Source organism: Bombina bombina, chromosome 4, assembly GCF_027579735.1.
Source record: "Bombina bombina isolate aBomBom1 chromosome 4, aBomBom1.pri, whole genome shotgun sequence".
Lineage (NCBI taxonomy): Eukaryota > Metazoa > Chordata > Amphibia > Anura > Bombinatoridae > Bombina > Bombina bombina.
The window spans coordinates 1,154,505,685-1,154,523,406 of NC_069502.1; the positions used below are offsets into that span (position 1 = coordinate 1,154,505,685).

General features: G+C 39.7%; 1 protein-coding gene across 1 annotated transcript in view; it reads right to left on the reverse strand.

Moving 5' to 3' along the window:
- The window catches only part of NVL (nuclear VCP like), a 340,971-nt gene that overhangs the window by 310,172 nt on the left and 13,077 nt on the right, over positions 1-17,722 (reverse strand). Inside the window, exon 2 of the mRNA XM_053712596.1 lies at positions 11,330-11,403. Within this exon, the coding sequence (XP_053568571.1) occupies positions 11,330-11,403 (74 nt within the window). The remainder of the gene's footprint in view (positions 1-11,329; positions 11,404-17,722) is intronic.

Sequence of the window (17,722 nt, forward strand, 5' to 3'; positions counted from 1 at the left end):
TAAGTTTGGCGGAATAATAATAAAAATAATAATAATAATAATCCTGACAATAACAACAGGTTGTCCTGCAACTTCGTTGCATGGCCACCTAAAAAAAAAAAAAATAATAATAATAATCTTGACAATAACAATAGGTTGTCCTGCAACTTTGTTGCATGGCCACCTAAAAATGTGTGTGTTGGGGCATCTGAAGGGTGTGAAACAAAAAAAAAAACCCAACGAAAATAAAGCTAGTGGGTACTCTGCAAACTTACTTAGAGGGCCATAATACTAAGAGGAATTACCCTGCTCTACTGTGTTTAACCCCTGCAAAGGGGTTAAACACACAGTGGAAGTTCTGCTCGGGACCTGTGGAGCACTGCTGGCCTCGAGTGGAACCTGCCCCTGATCCATTCAGCAGCACTAGTTACACGACTCAGGTGCGCAAGTAGCACTGTTTGGTTTAGCTGTGGTTTCTGCTCAGGACCGGCAATGCACTGCGGGTCTTGAGCACCACTTCTACTGTGTGTTTAACCCCTCTGTGGGGGTTAAACACACAGTACGATAGTCTTAACATGACATGCTCTAACAGATAAGAGCATGGATTTTTATTTTACTATTATGGTCCTTTGACATTTTTAGGAAATATTATTTGTGTGTTTAGTAAACAAAAAATGTATATGTGGCCCTTAAGGCTTCTAAATGTTGATCTGTGGCCCCCCCATGTGTTAGGAAGTTGGCCATCACTGGTCTAGAAAAACAAACTGATCCCTCAGAGACCTGCAAGTGTCTACATGCCCCCCTATACTTTCCTGTGGTCTATGACAGTGTTTCTCAACCGCGGTCCTCAAGTACCCCCAACAGGCCAGGTTTTCATTATAGCTGAAGCAGTGCACAGGTGAAATAATCAGCTTATGGCTGAGAGCAGGTTAGTAACCATGGTTACTGATCAGCTGATTACTTCACCTGTGCACTGGATCAGCTATAATGAAAACCTGGCCCATTGGCGGTACTTGAGGACCGCGGTTGAGAAAACATAATTTATGCTTACCTGATAAATTCCTTTCTTCTGTTGTGTGATCAGTCCACGGGTCATCATTACTTCTGGGATATTATCTGCTCCCCTACAGGAAGTGCAAGAGGATTCACCCAGCAGAGTTGCTATATAGCTCCTCCCCTCTACGTCACCTCCAGTCATTCGACCAAAGACCAACGAGAAAGGAGAAACCAAGGGTGTAGTGGTGACTGAATTATAATTTAAAAAATATGCACCTGCCTTAAAAACAGGGCGGGCCGTGGACTGATCACACAACAGAAGAAAGGAATTTATCAGGTAAGCATAAATTATGTTTTCTTCTGTTATGTGTGATCAGTCCACGGGTCATCATTACTTCTGGGATACCAATACCAAAGCAAAAGTACACGGATGACGGGAGGGATAGGCAGGCTCATTATACAGAAGGAACCACTGCCTGAAGAACCTTTCTCCCAAAAATAGCCTCCGAAGAAGCAAAAGTGTCAAATTTGTAAAATTTGGAAAAAGTATGAAGCGAAGACCAAGTTGCAGCCTTGCAAATCTGTTCAACAGAGGCCTCATTCTTAAAGGCCCAAGTGGAAGCCACAGCTCTAGTGGAATGAGCTGTAATTCTTTCAGGAGGCTGCTGTCCAGCAGTCTCGTAAGCTAAACGTATTATGCTACGAAGCCAAAAAGAGAGAGAGGTAGCAGAAGCTTTTTGACCTCTCCTCTGTCCAGAATAAACGACAAACAGGGAAGAAGTTTGGCGAAAATCTTTAGTTGCCTGCAAGTAGAACTTGAGGGCACGAACTACATCCAGATTGTGTAGAAGACGTTCCTTCTTTGAAGAAGGATTTGGACACAAGGATGGAACAACAATCTCTTGATTGATATTCCTGTTAGTGACTACCTTAGGTAAGAACCCAGGTTTAGTACGCAGAACTACCTTGTCTGAGTGAAAGATCAGATAAGGAGAATCACAATGTAGGGCTGATAACTCAGAGACTCTTCGAGCCGAGGAAATAGCCATTAAAAATAGAACTTTCCAAGATAACAATTTTATATCAATGGAATGAAGGGGTTCAAACGGAACACCCTGTAAAACGTTAAGAACTAAGTTTAAACTCCATGGCGGAGCAACAGTTTTAAACACAGGCTTGATCCTAGTTAAAGCCTGACAAAAGGCTTGGATGTCTGAATTTTCTGACAGACGCCTGTGAAACAAGATGGACAGAGCTGAAATCTGTCCCTTTAATGAGCTAGCCGATAAACCCTTTTCTAAACCTTCTTGTAGAAAAGACAATATCCTAGGAATCCTAACCTTACTCCAGGAGTAATCTTTGGATTCACACCAGTATAGGTATTTACGCCATATTTTATGGTAAATCTTTCTGGTAACAGGCTTCCTAGCCTGTATCAGGGTATCAATAACCGACTCAGAAAAACCACGTTTTGATAAAATCAAGCGTTCAATTTCCAAGCAGTCAGCTTCAGAGAAGTTAGACTTTGATGTTTGAATGGACCCTGAATCAGAAGGTCCTGTCTTAGAGGTAGAGACCAAGGCGGACAGGATGACATGTCCACTAGATCTGCATACCAAGTCCTGCGCGGCCATGCAGGCGCTATTAGAATCACTGATGCTCTCTCCTGTTTGATTTTGGCAATCAGTCGAGGAAGCAGCGGGAAGGGTGGAAACACATAAGCCATCCTGAAGTTCCAAGGTGCTGTCAAAGCATCTATCAGAACCGCTCCCGGATCCCTGGATCTGGATCCGTAGCGAGGAAGTTTGGCGTTCTGGCGAGACGCCATGAGATCTATCTCTGGTTTGCCCCAACGTTGAAGTATTTGGGCAAAGACCTCCGGATGAAGTTCCCACTCCCCCGGATGAAGAGTCTGGCGACTCAAGAAATCCGCCTCCCAGTTCTCCACTCCCGGGATGTGGATTGCTGACAGATGGCAAGAGTGAGACTCTGCCCAGCGAATTATCTTTGATACTTCTATCATTGCTAGGGAGCTTCTTGTCCCTCCTTGATGGTTGATGTAAGCTACAGTCGTGATGTTGTCCGACTGAAACCTGATGAACCCCCGAGTCTTTAACTGGGGCCAAGCTAGAAGGGCATTGAGAACTGCTCTCAATTCCAGAATGTTTATTGGCAGGAGACTTTCCTCCTGACTCCATTGTCCCTGAGCCTTCAGAGAATTCCAGACAGCGCCCCAACCTAGAAGGCTGGCGTCTGTTGTTACAATTGTCCAGTCCGGCCTGCTGAACGGCATCCCCCTGGACAGATGTGGCCGAGAAAGCCACCATAGAAGAGAGTTTCTGGTCTCTTGATCCAGATTCAGAGTGGGGGACAAATCTGAGTAATCCCCATTCCACTGACTCAGCATGCACAATTGCAGCGGTCTGAGATGTAGGCGTGCAAAGGGAACTATGTCCATTGCTGCTACCATTAAGCCGATCACCTCCATGCATTGAGCTACTGACGGGAGTTGAATGGAATGAAGGACACGGCATGCATTTAGAAGCTTTGTTAATCTGTCTTCTGTCAGATAAATCTTCATTTCTACAGAATCTATAAGAGTCCCCAAGAATGGAACTCTTGTGAGAGGAAAGAGAGAACTCTTCTTTTCGTTCACTTTCCATCCGTGCGACCTTAGAAATGCCAGAACTAACTCTGTATGAGACTTGGCAGTTTGAAAGCTTGAAGCTTGTATCAGAATGTCGTCTAGGTACGGAGCTACCGAAATTCCTCGCGGTCTTAGTACCGCCAGAAGGGCACCCAGAACCTTTGTAAAGATTCTTGGAGCCGTAGCCAATCCGAATGGAAGGGCTACAAACTGGTAATGCCTGTTTAAGAAGGCAAACCTTAGATACCGGTAATGATCTTTGTGAATCGGTATGTGAAGGTAAGCATCCTTTAAATCCACTGTGGTCATGTACTGACCCTCTTGGATCATGGGTAAGATTGTCCGAATAGTTTCCATTTTGAACGATGGAACTCTTAGGAATTTGTTTAGGATCTTTAAATCCAAGATTGGCCTGAAAGTTCCCTCTTTTTTGGGAACCACAAACAGGTTTGAGTAAAACCCTTGTCCTTGTTCCGACCGCGGAACCGGATGGATCACTCCCATTAATAATAGATCTTGTACACAGCGTAGAAACGCGTCTTTCTTTATTTGGTTTGTTGACAACCTTGACAGATGAAATCTCCCTCTTGGGGGAGAGGATTTGAAGTCTAGAAGGTATCCCTGAGATATGATCTCTAGCGCCCAGGGATCCTGGACATCTCTTGCCCAAGCCTGGGCGAAGAGAGAGAGTCTGCCCCCCACTAGATCCGGTCCCGGATCGGGGGCCCTCGGTTCATGCTGTCTTTGGGACAGCAGCAGGTTTACTGGTCTGCTTGCCCTTGTTCCAGGACTGATTAGGCTTCCAGCCTTGTCTGTAACGAGCAACAGCTCCTCCCTGTTTTGGTGCAGTGGAAGTTGACGCTGCTCCTGCTTTGAAATTCCGAAAGGGACGAAAATTAGACTGTCTAGCCTTAGCTTTGGCTTTGTCTTGAGGTAGAGCGTGGCCCTTACCTCCTGTAATGTCAGCAATAATTTCTTTCAAACCGGGCCCAAATAAAGTTTGCCCCTTGAAAGGTATACTAAGTAATTTGGACTTAGAAGTTACATCAGCCGACCAGGATTTTAGCCACAGCGCTCTGCGTGCCTGAATGGCGAATCCTGAATTCTTAGCCGTAAGTTTGGTTAAATGTACTACGGCCTCCGAAATGAATGAATTAGCTAGTTTAAGGACTCTAAGCCTGTCCGTAATGTCGTCCAGCGTAGCTGAACTAAGGTTCTCTTCCAGAGACTCAATCCAAAATGCTGCCGCAGCCGTGATCGGCGCGATGCATGCAAGGGGTTGTAATATAAAACCTTGTTGAATAAACATTTTCTTAAGGTAACCCTCTAATTTTTTATCCATAGGATCTGAAAAAGCACAGCTATCCTCCACCGGGATAGTGGTACGCTTAGCTAAAGTAGAAACTGCTCCCTCCACCTTAGGGACCGTTTGCCATAAGTCCCGTGTGGTGGCGTCTAATGGAAACATCTTTCTAAATATTGGAGGGGGTGAGAACGGCACACCGGGTCTATCCCACTCCTTAGTAACAATTTCAGTTAATCTCTTAGGTATAGGAAAAACGTCAGTACTCGCCGGTACCGCAAAGTATTTATCCAACCTACACATTTTCTCTGGTATTGCAACAGCGTTACAATCGTTGAGAGCTGCTAAGACCTCCCCTAGTAATACACGGAGGTTTTCCAATTTAAATTTAAAATTTGAAATATCTGAATCCAATCTGTTTGGATCAGAACCGTCACCTACAGAATGAAGCTCTCCGTCCTCATGCTCTGCAAGCTGTGACGCAGTATCAGACATGGCCCTAGAATTATCAGCGCACTCTGTTCTCACCCCAGAGTGATCACGCTTGCCTCTTAGTTCTGGTAATTTAGCCAAAACTTCAGTCATAACAGTAGCCATATCTTGTAATGTTATTTGTAATGGCTGCCCAGATGTACTAGGCGCCATAATATCACGCACCTCCCGGGCGGGAGATGCAGGTACTGACACGTGAGGCGAGTTAGTCGGCATAACTCTCCCCTCGCTGTTTGGTGAAATTTGTTCAATTTGTACAGATTGGCTTTTATTTAAGGTAGCATCAATACAGTTAGTACATAAATTTCTATTGGGCTCCACCTTGGCATTGGAACAAATGACACAGGTATCTTCCTCTGAATCAGACATGTTTAACACACTAGCAATAAACATGCAACTCGGTTACAATTTTATTTAATAAAAACGTACTGTGCCTCAAGAAGCACTAAACGATTAAATGACAGTTGAAATAATGAACTGAAAAACAGTTATAGCATCACTCTTAACAAACAACACAACTTTTTAGCAAAGGTTTGTTCCCATTAGTAAAATAACACTAATTAAATTTTAAACAACGTTTTAAATCACAGTCACTATATAAGTCTCACAGCTCTGCTGAGAGAATCTACCTCCCTTCAAAGAAGTTTGAAGACCCCTGAGTTCTGTTAGAGATGAACCGGATCATGCAGAAAAACTGACTGGAAATTTTTGATGCGTAGCAAAGAGCGCCAAAAACGGCCCCTCCCTCTCACACACAGCAGTGAGAGAGAAACGAAACTGTCATAATTAACACAAGCAAACTGCCAAGTGGAAAATAATGCCCAAATACTTATTCACTCAGTACCTCATTAATGCAAACGATTCTACATTCCAGCAAAAACGTTTAACATGAAAAATACCTAATAAAAGGTTTAATGTACTTTTACAGAGTAATTCCGGTGAAATACCATCCCCAGAATACTAAAGTGTAGAGTATACATACATGTTCATTATAACGGTATGGCAGGATTTTTTCATCAATTCCATTCAGAAAATAACAACTGCGACATACCTCAATGCAGATTCAACTGCCCGCTGTCCCCTGATCTGAAGCTTTTACCTCCCTCAGATGGCCGAGAAACAGCAATATGATCTTAACTACTCCGGTTAAAATCATAAGAAAAACTCTGGTAGATTCTTCTTCAAACTCTGCCAGAGAGGTAATAACACGCTCCGGTGCTATTGTAAAATAACAAACTTTTGATTGAAGTTCTAAAAACTAAGTATAATCACCATAGTCCTCTCACACCTCCTATCTAGTCTTTGGGTGCAAGAGAATGACTGGAGGTGACGTAGAGGGGAGGAGCTATATAGCAACTCTGCTGGGTGAATCCTCTTGCACTTCCTGTAGGGGAGCAGATAATATCCCAGAAGTAATGATGACCCGTGGACTGATCACACATAACAGAAGAAACACTGGTCTATGAGTATCTTTACAGATTTGCAATTAAATATTTGGGAATTTGCACTTTCAGGGTCAGGGGCGCACATATCAGGAGCACAGTCTCCTCTTTTTAAATCATAGCTTACTCCTTAGCTCAATAAAATCTGCCTCAGATACGATAACCAGCAAAACAATAATCATAGCTCCCGCTATAGCCAGCATAACGATAATCATAGCTCCCGCTATAGCCAGCATAACGATAAACATAGCTCCAGCTATAGCCAGCATAACGATAATCATAGCTCCCGCTATAGCCAACATAAGGATAATCATAGCTCCCGCTATAGCCAACATAACGATAATCATAGCTCCCGCTACAGAAGGAGCTTAGCCTCAGACAGATGGAATGCAATAATACTTAAAAATAAGCGACTCCCTATAGCGGAAGTGGAGCAATAGATTGTCTATAATACTACTCAGAGATAGCGCAAATATTATTTTCAAGCGAAGGAGTTTAAGTATTTTTAATTTAGAAATGTGTCGTGCCTGTGTGTTTAAATAATTTAATAAAGATGTATGAATGACACTTAGTATGCAAACTACTTAAAGTGAAGGTCAATTTTCCCTACTGAAGTTTATTAAATATCTTATAAGGATCCTAGTCGCTAATTATTTTTTTTTATTTGCATCTTCCTTTCTTTTAAAAATTAAATATAAAAATACTACCCGTTTTCATTGGGACTCCTCCCCTCCAACACTTCCTTATTCTGTATTAGTGACGTAGCGAGCGGTCACACACGCTCTCTACGTCCGTCTAAAAGCGCGTGCACAACATAAGGAAAAGAACTGCGCATGCGTATGTGCACCCGAATATTGGCAGCTTCTTGTTACTTACTTGTACGCGATCGTTGTTGTTGTGATGTATCGATCATGAACGAGCCTCAGAGACATGACGCTCCTCATGAAGTTACGCATGCGCAATACTTAGAAGTGACGTTGTGAAAAAGGGGCTGAAAGCCCCGGGGGGGGGGGAACAGAGATTGGAGCATTACATCTTAGATATATGTCAATCACGTTATCTAAGATGGCAGGCGGACATAACAGGGAACAAATAAAAGGTAAAAAAAAAAACGTGATAAATAAAATATGGTCAAAATGATGAAAGAAAGTCAAGTCCATTTCAAATAAAGAGCTGAACGGCGTGAACGAGGCAACCGGACTTGACCTTCACTTTAATAATTAAATTGCACTTAAAAATATTGATAATGGAGGCACAGCAATCTTTTTTAGCACATCTATATGAGCTTGTTGACAATAAAAATATATTTACAGATTCTCCTTTACCAATTCAACAGAGACCATTATCATTATGGCCATGTTTTCTATCTAGGGTGTTTAAGGCCTAAATCCATCCCTATGAACTTTTCTACTCTGTACATAACACCCTGACTAGTTCATTGATTGTTTTTTTTATCTAGCTGCCAATCAATGAAAGGCCCCTGCTGAATTTATGATTTTATTGCCACCAATCCAGTTGTTGCTTGATATAAATAGTAAAGGGAATCCTCAGTGAGAGACCGACTTTAAAGAAGTATAACCCCAATGGATGCCTCCTCCATTTTGTGCATTTATATCCAGTTTTCCCCACATTTTCATCCAGACCCTGGTCATGAGAAAGTTATTGTGCTAACGATTGGGTAGGTTTGATATAAGAAACTAAATCTTCTGTAGCAGAGACAGTCGGCTTCCTCTGGCATTAAAAACTGCTCCTAAAAAGACAGTCACCTGGTTTGGGGTAATGGGGATTTTCTTTGTGCTTCATATACAGCAATGATCTTTAAGACTTTTCCTCACTTCCTGTGTCTTTGTATGAGCAATTTCCTCTGAGTTGGTTATGAACAACATATCGTCAAGATAGAGGAACAAACAAACACTCCTTTCTTCTAAGGTTTTGCATTAATATCAGTGACTTTGTAAAAGTCCTTGAGGTCAAGAAAATGCCAAATGGAAGAGCCACCAAATTTTAATGCTGCATCCAAACCACAAGCCAAAATGTACTGCACATGACTGTTTGCTACTTGAATACGCAAATATGCATTATTAAAGGGATACTAAACTCACATTTTTTATTTCATGACTCAGATAGAGCATGCAATTTTAGCAACTTTCTAATTTAATCCTATTATCAATTTGTATTGATTCTCTAGGTATCTTTATTTGAAAAAGCAGGAATGTAAGCTTTGTAGCTGGACAATTTTTGGTTCAGCACCCTGGGTAGGGCTTGCTGATTGGTGGCTACATTTAACCACCGTCGACTCTGAAGCTTACATTCCTGCTTTTCAAATAAAGATACCAAGAAAACAAAGAAAATTGATAATAGGAGTAAATTAGAAAGTTGCTCTATCTGAATCATGATAGAAAAAAAAATGTGGGTTTTGTATCGCTTTAAGCTCTGAGGAAACCAGAAATGCCTTCACATTTTAATCAGTCTGTATTAGTATATTGTGCAAAGTGGGCAAAATGTCCTCAAAACATTTTGTCTAAAATATTTACAGAAAAGGTTGATATCATCCCAAGCAGGCATATTACAGAGAATACATTTCTTTATAAGTGCAGTAGATGTTCTGGGCTCAGAAAGTATGCAAAATAGCAATATAACAAAGCTGCTGGCATGGAGCAAACGTAGCGCACAGACCAAACAGGACTTACAGGAAGTAAAATCAGAAGCACCCGTCCTGTTAGAACCATTTTTAAACTGTGTTTACCAGGTTTGCAGCAAAGGATATGGACATAATAGTCTGGTCCATCTTATAATGAACAAGAAAGAGGGAACCATAAGATGGTAAAAGTGTGAGTGGCCACTCCCGCTAGACATCTAGGGTTTGACTTAGTGAGTATTAGATAGGTGAGCCAAGATAAACAGTTCTATCTGCATTAGAAATAATACTAACAGTTCATTATCTTGTGTTCCATCTTGCAGTATAGGTGCACATCTGTAGCATACACAGCAGTTCTATCTGCATTAGAAATAATACTAACAGTTCATTATCTTGTGTTCCATCTTGCAGTATAGGTGCACATCTTTAGCATACACAGCAGTTCTATCTGCATTAGAAATAATACTAACAGTTCATTATCTTGTGTTTCATCTTGCAGTATAGGTGCACATCTGTAGCATACACAGCAGTTCTATCTGCATTAGAAATAATACTAACAGTTCATTATCTTGTGTTCCATCTTGCAGTATAGGTGCACATCTTAAGCATACACAGCAGTTCTATCTGCATTAGAAATAATACTAACAGTTCATTATCTTGTGTTCCATCTTGCAGTATAGGTGCACATCTTTAGCATACACAGCAGTTCTATCTGCATTAGAAATAATACTAACAGTTCATTATCTTGTGTTCCATCTTGCAGTATAGGTGCACATCTCTAGCATACACAGCAGTTCTATCTGCATTAGAAATAATACTAACAGTTCATTATCTTGTGTTTCATCTTGCAGTATAGGTGCACATCTGTAGCATACACAGCAGTTCTATCTGCATTAGAAATAATACTAACAGTTCATTATCTTGTGTTCTATCTTGCAGTATAGGTGCACATCTTTAGCATACACAGCAGTTCTATCTGCATTAGAAATAATACTAACAGTTCATTATCTTGTGTTTCATCTTGCAGTATAGGTGCACATCTTTAGCATACACAGCAGTTCTTCTATCTGCATTAGAAATAATACTAACAGTTCATTATCTTGTGTTCTATCTTGCAGTATAGGTGCACATCTTTAGCATACACAGCAGTTCTATCTGCATTAGAAATAATACTAACAGTTCATTATCTTGTGTTCCATCTTGCAGTATAGGTGCACATCTGTAGCATACACAGGACACTTTCTACCCGCAACTAATTGTCTGTGAAGTGTGAATATATTCCAATGAACAAACTGTCAAGTGTACAGAGGTAGGACTATGGAATCGCTAACTAAATAAATACATAAATATAATCAGAAGATAAATAGATTTCAAACATCTAAAAAGGGTTTTTTTCCTATTTAAAAAAAAAAAACTTTCATGATTCAGATAGAGCATGCAATTTTAAGCAACTTTCTAATATACTCCTATTATCAATTTTTCTTCATTCTCTTGGAATCTTTATTTGAAAAAAGCAAGCTTAGGAGCCGGACCATTTTTGGTTCAGTACATGGGTAGTGCTTGCTGATTGGTGGCTACATTTAGACACCAATCAGAAAGTGCTACCCAGGTGCTGAACCAAAAATGGTCTGGCTCCTCTATTTAAAAAAAAAAAAAAAAAAAAAAAAAGGAAGAATGTGAGCAAAGATACCAAGAGAACGAAGCAAAATTGATAATAGGAGTAAATTAGAAAGAGGCTTAAAATCGCATGCGCTATCTGAATCATGAAAGTTTCATTTTGATTAGATTATTCCTTAACGTAAAAAGATGCATTTCAGTGTTGTACTTCTTACCTGTATGCTTTCTGGAGATCTGCAGCTACAACAGAAATATCCACGTATCCTCCACATCGGTTACTGCTCAGATACTAAAGGAAAAAAGCAAGAATTACTGAACATTGCTACTATGGCAGAAACCAAAGTGTAGGGGAGTTCAGGAAAAGGGGGAAACATTTTAATAATAAAGTCAAAATTAAAAATTAAACTTTCTTGATTCAGATTAAGCAAGTAATTTTAAATACGCTTCCAATTTACTTCTTATTCAATCATTTGGCATCCTTTGTTGAAAAACATACCTTGATAGGCCCAGAATTATCGATACACTGCTGGGAGCTATCTGCTGATTTGTCGCTACACATGTATGCCTCTTCTCATTGGCTCACTAGATGTATTCAGCTAACTCCCAATAGTGCATTGCTGCTCCTTCAATAAAGGATACCAAAAGAATGAAGCAAAATTTTACTATATTGGAAAGTTGTTTAAAACTGTATACTCTATCTGAATCATGAAAGAAAGAAAAAATAGGGTTTCATATCCCTTTAACCAGTATTCAATCTCAGAGAACTGTCAATGGTGTGTATTGTTTTACTGAAGACTTAAAGGGCCATTAAACCCAAAAATTGACTTTCATGATTCAGATATAGAATACAATTTTAAACAACATTCCAATTTACTTCTATTACCTAATTTGCTGCAATCTTTAGATATCCTTTGTTAAAAAAAAATCAATGCACATTGGTGAGTCAATCACATGAGGCATCTATGTGCAGCCACCTATCAGAAGCTACTGAGCCTATCTAGATATGCTTTTCAGGAAAGCATATCAAGAGAATGAAGCAAATTAGATAAGTGAAGTAAATTAGAAAGCTGTTTAAAATGGTATTCTCTATCTGAATCATGAAAGAAAAAAACGTGGGTTTAATGTCCCTTTAATTTGTGTCATACAAGCCACTGCTGACTCTCTGAGAAGTTGTGGTTTTTGAATACGGATGCACAGGCCCTCACAGCATATGTGCATATGCTGCTGAAAACCAGTATTAACTTTACTAAAAACATTTTTTGCTAATGAAAGGTTATTGCAAAAATGCTTCTATTAAAAATTTAAATGCACCCATGTTTATTTTAACTTTGACCTGTTACTTTACTTTAAACACAATGGTGCACATTTTTTAGCACTGTCTGTAACACTTCTGAATTAGATTTTATAATCCAGTAAAATTCCAATAGCCCAGCAAATGTAAAACAGACAAATAAAAATAAACAAGTGTGCATTAAGATGTATTTAGGCAATAATACACAACGTGTGCCTCCAACACCTTTTAAGAGTGACAGCCAACGCTAATAAGACATGTATAATAAAAATAGAATCTTTTAACCCTTAATTAGTTCATTCCATTTCACTATAAGCCGAGAGCTGTCTTGAATCACATGGTCCTAGCATTCTGGTTACAGCCATATGTGACAGACAGGATGGGCAGAATCATGACAATACATAATGCTTAGGCAGAAGTGGTTTAGACAATTACTGACGCACGTGGCTGACTTTTTCATGCAATGGTGCCCAAAATATAGGTACAACTATAAGTGCCAATCAGCAGGTCTTGAGATAATGTGCTTTTAACCATTTACTGAAAGTCAGATGTCAGACTATGTCCCCAAGTTCAAAACAAATATTTAAAGGGATTTTAAACAATTATATTCTGGACAACAACAACAGCCTTAAGTAATAGAACAAATATATTTTGGTACAAGTGTGTTAAAACCTTTGCACATACCTATATACACTATTAAATCCAAGCTTACTAAAGACTGACCAATCATATTTAGGATAACTAATTGAGTTATTGTTTAGAGGAGCAATCTAATAACCACCACTAAGCGTCATCCTCATAAAGGGACACTACTGTAAAAAACATAATTTATGTAAGAACTTACCTGATAAATTCATTTCTTTCATATTAGCAAGAGTCCATGAGCTAGTGACGTATGGGATATACATTCCTACCAGTAGGGGCAAAGTTTCCCAAACCTTAAAATGCCTATAAATACACCCCTCACCACACCCACAATTCAGTTTAACGAATAGCCAAGAAGTGGGGTGATAAAAAAGGAGCGAAAGCATAAAAAAAATAAGGAATTGGAATAATTGTGCTTTATACAAAAAATCATAACCACCACAAAAAAGGGTGGGCCTCATGGACTCTTGCTAATATGAAAGAAATGAATTTATCAGGTAAGTTCTTACATAAATTATGTTTTCTTTCATGTAATTAGCAAGAGTCCATGAGCTAGTGACGTATGGGATAATAAATACCCAAGATGTGGATCTTCCACGCAAGAGTCACTAGAGAGGGAGGGATAAAATAAAGACAGCCAATTCCGCTGAAAAAATAATCCACAACCCAAATCAAAAAAGTTTCAATTTTTATAATGAAAAAAACTGAAAATATAAGCAGAAGAATCAAACTGAAACAGCTGCTTGAAGTACCATTCTACCAAAACTGCTTCTAAAGAAGAGAAAATATCAAAATGGTAGAACATAGTAAAAGTATGCAAAGAAGACCAAGTCATTGCTTTGCAAATCTGATCAACAGAAGCTTCATTCTTAAAAAGCCCAGGAAGTAGAAACTTACCTAGTAGAATGAGCCATAATCCTCCGAGGCGGGAATCCACCCGACTCCAAATAAGCATGATGAATCAAAAGTTTAAGCAAGATGCCAAATAAATGGCAGAAGCCTTTTGACCTTCCTAAGACCAGAAAAGATAACAAATAGACAAGAAGACTATCTGAAATCTGAATAGCTTCAACATAAGATTTCAAAACTCTTACCATATCCAAAGAATGTAAGAATCTTACCAAAGAAGTCTTAGGAAAAGACAATAATTCCTCCCTAATGTTGATAGAAATCACAACTTTAGGTAAGAATTGAAATGAGGATAGCAAAAACCATATATACTTATCCTGATGAAAAAAAATCAGAAAAAGGAGACTCACAAGAAAGAACAGAAAATTAAAAATTGTTCTAGCTGAAGAGATGTCTAAAAAGAACAATACTTTCCATGAAAGTAAATAATGTCTAGAGAAAGCATATGCTCAAATAGAAGAGCCTGTAAAGCCTTTAGAACCAAATTAAAACTCCAAGGAGGATAAATTGGCTTAATGACAGGTTTGATAAGAACCAAAGCCTGAACAAAATAATGAATAACAGGAAGGAACACTGCCTTACCCTGATGAAAAATCAGAAAAGGAGATCCACAAGAAAGAGCAGAAAACTCAGAAACTCTTCTAGCAAAAGAGATAACCAAAAGGAACAATACTTTCCAAGAAAGTAATTTTAATGTCCAGAGAACGCAAAGGTTCAAACGGAGGAGCCTGTAAAGCCCTCAGTACCAAATTGAGACTCCAAGGAGGAGATATTGACTTAACAGGCTTGATACAAACCAAAGCCTGTATAAAACAATGAATATCAGAATGAATAGCAATCTTTCTGTGAAAAAGAACAGAAAGAGTAGAGATTTGTCCTTTCAAAGAACTTGCAGACAAAACCTTATCTAAACCAACCTGAAAAATTGTAAAATTCTAGGAATTCTAAAAGAATGCCAAAAGAATTTATGACAAGAACACCAAGAAATGAAAGTCTTCCAAACTCGATAATAAATCTTTCTAGAGACAGATTTACAAACCTGTAACATAGTATTAATCACTGAGTCAGAGAAACCTCTATGACTAAGAATCAAACGTTCAATCTCCATACCTTCAAATTAAATGATTTGAGATCCTGATGGAAAAATGGGCCTTGAGATAGAAGGTCTGGTCTTAATGGAAATGTCCAAGGTTGGCAACTGGCCATCCGAATGAGATCCGCATACCAAAACCTGTGAGGCCATGCTGGAACCACCAGCAGTACAAACGAACGCTCCATTAGAATTTTGGAAGAACTAGAGGCGGAAGATATAGACAGAATGATAATTCCAAGGAAGTGTCAATGCATACGCTACTTCCGCCTGAGGATCCCCGGACCTGAAATAGGCCCCTGGGAAGTTCCTTGTTAAGACGAGAGGCCAACAGATCTATTTCTGGAAGCCCTCACATCTGAAAAACATATCTGGGTAAAGACCATTCTCCCGGATGTAAAGCTTGATTAACAGAGATAATCCGCTTCCCAAACGTCTATACCTGGGAAAAGGACCCCAGAATTTAGATAGGAGCTGGATTTAGCCCAAGCAATAGCCGAGATACTTTTGTCACAGTCTAAACACTGATAGTCACACCCTGATGATTGACATACACCACAGATGTGATAATGTCTGAAAAAAACAATAAACGTCTCTTCTTCAAAAGAAACCAACTGAAGAACTCTGGGAATGCACGGAGTTCCAAAATATCAAATGGTAATCTCGCCTCCTGAGATTTCCAAACCCCTTGTGCTGACAGAGAACCTCAGACAGCTTCCCAACCTAAAAGACTTGCATCTATAGAGATCATGGTCCAGGTTGAAAGAATCAAAGAGACCTATAGAACTAAATGATGGTGATCTTAACCACCGAATCAAAGATAAACAAACATAGAATTCGATGATTTAAAAAGTGAAATCCTAGAATCCCTGCACCATTATGCAGCATAAAAAACGGGAAATGAATCCAATGCTGCAGCCATAATACCTAAATTTCCATGCATATATAGCAACTGAAGGAAATAATAGAGACTGAAGGTACCGACAGACGGAACTCAATAAGAAAAAAATCATTTATCTGTTAGAGACAAAGACAGTGACACAATCTATCTGGAAACCTAAAAAAGGTGATCCTTCTGTGAGGAATCAAGAGCTTTTGATAAAAAGATCCTCTAACCATGTCTTGAAAAAACAAAAGTTGAATCATATGAGATTCCGTAGTCTCAGAAAATAAAAATATTTTGAATGAAAACTGAAATGAAGATATGCATCTATTGTATCTAATGAAAACAAATAATGCTATCACTGACCAAAAAAAGTCAGAATAGACCATATAAATACCAATCTAAAAGACGGTACATTTATATAATAAAAAGATTTTCTATCTTTGGAACAATGAATAGTTTTGAATAAAACCTCAAAACCCAGATCCTAAAAATGGAACTGGAATAAATACCCCAGAAGATTCCAGATCTGAGCAGCGCTTGATCCTCAACAGGTGATCAACCGCACTTCAACATTACCCAAAATATATGGGACTGAAACACATTAAGGAAAGTGTTAGCCTTACTGGAATAGCTGGAATATAATAGAGAGAAAAAGACTTCTCACAGACGGTTTTACTTCAAATTTTATTTTGTACCCAAAATCTAAGAATTTTGGACCGAATAGAACCAAAAAAACTTCTAATTAAAAACATGTTACTTGGGTAAGAATTTAGAATTTTGTTCTTTAGTAAGAACAACCGGTGATGGGGTCACTTCCGGTTTGGAGGCGGAGCGAGGTGGTTGGTTGCTGCTTCACGCGCCGAAAACACAGGGCCTGTTACATCGCCCCAACGCTACTCCTCCTTGCGCTGCAACTTTTCTCTGCAGACCGGAGATTTGGCCTAAGGCTATCAGCGTGACCGAAGTCACAAGACAGAAGCGGCTTCGTTGTGGAAGCACCGCCGCCCTGGCGCGGCGTCTACCTTCTTTCTCACATAGCCCATCTTGTGAGGGGAACGCAGTGAGTGGAACTGTGTGAGAAAGCTCCTGGGACGTGCAGCAGAGCTTGGTATACATCCCCCAGGGTTATCCCTCAAGAAAAGGCACTCAGCGAGAGAATTCAGGAATCGCTACACTGGGAACCCGGCTGGAAGACTGGTCGTGAGTACTAAAAGCCTTATATTGTCTGGGCCCCCCTGTCTACTTATGCCCATTACTTGGGTTATATTTCGCTTGGCTATATCTTACTAAGTCCGTCACTTAAGACCAAAAAGAACAGCGGTATGGGCGCTACATAAAGTTCTAACAGAGCAGTGTGAATAGTGGGCTGATTCAGAGAGATTCAAAGCTGGGAAAAAGTGCTCTTAAGATCTGCTACCAGATTGCCACCATTACACACATCGCACAATAAGTTACTTATGGGGTGACAGTGGTGCTGCTTTTTTTGGGACTCTCAGAATATATTCAAAGGCTGTAAAAGAAATCTGGCATTAGAAAGTGATCAGCAGTTCCCAGGACCCTGACACAGGGTAGGAACACTGGCCCTGATACCCCCCCCCCCCATTAAAGGGACCGGCTTTCATTCTGGGTTACGAAGTCTTGCAATAAGCCCGGCCGCTGACAATAATGAACACAGGGCCTCTTCTGATATTTCTCCATGGGAAAAGGATTTAATAATCTGATAGCCTAGTAACAGCTCCCAGGACCCTGATTCAGGGTAGGAACATAACCCTGGTATCAACCTCTAT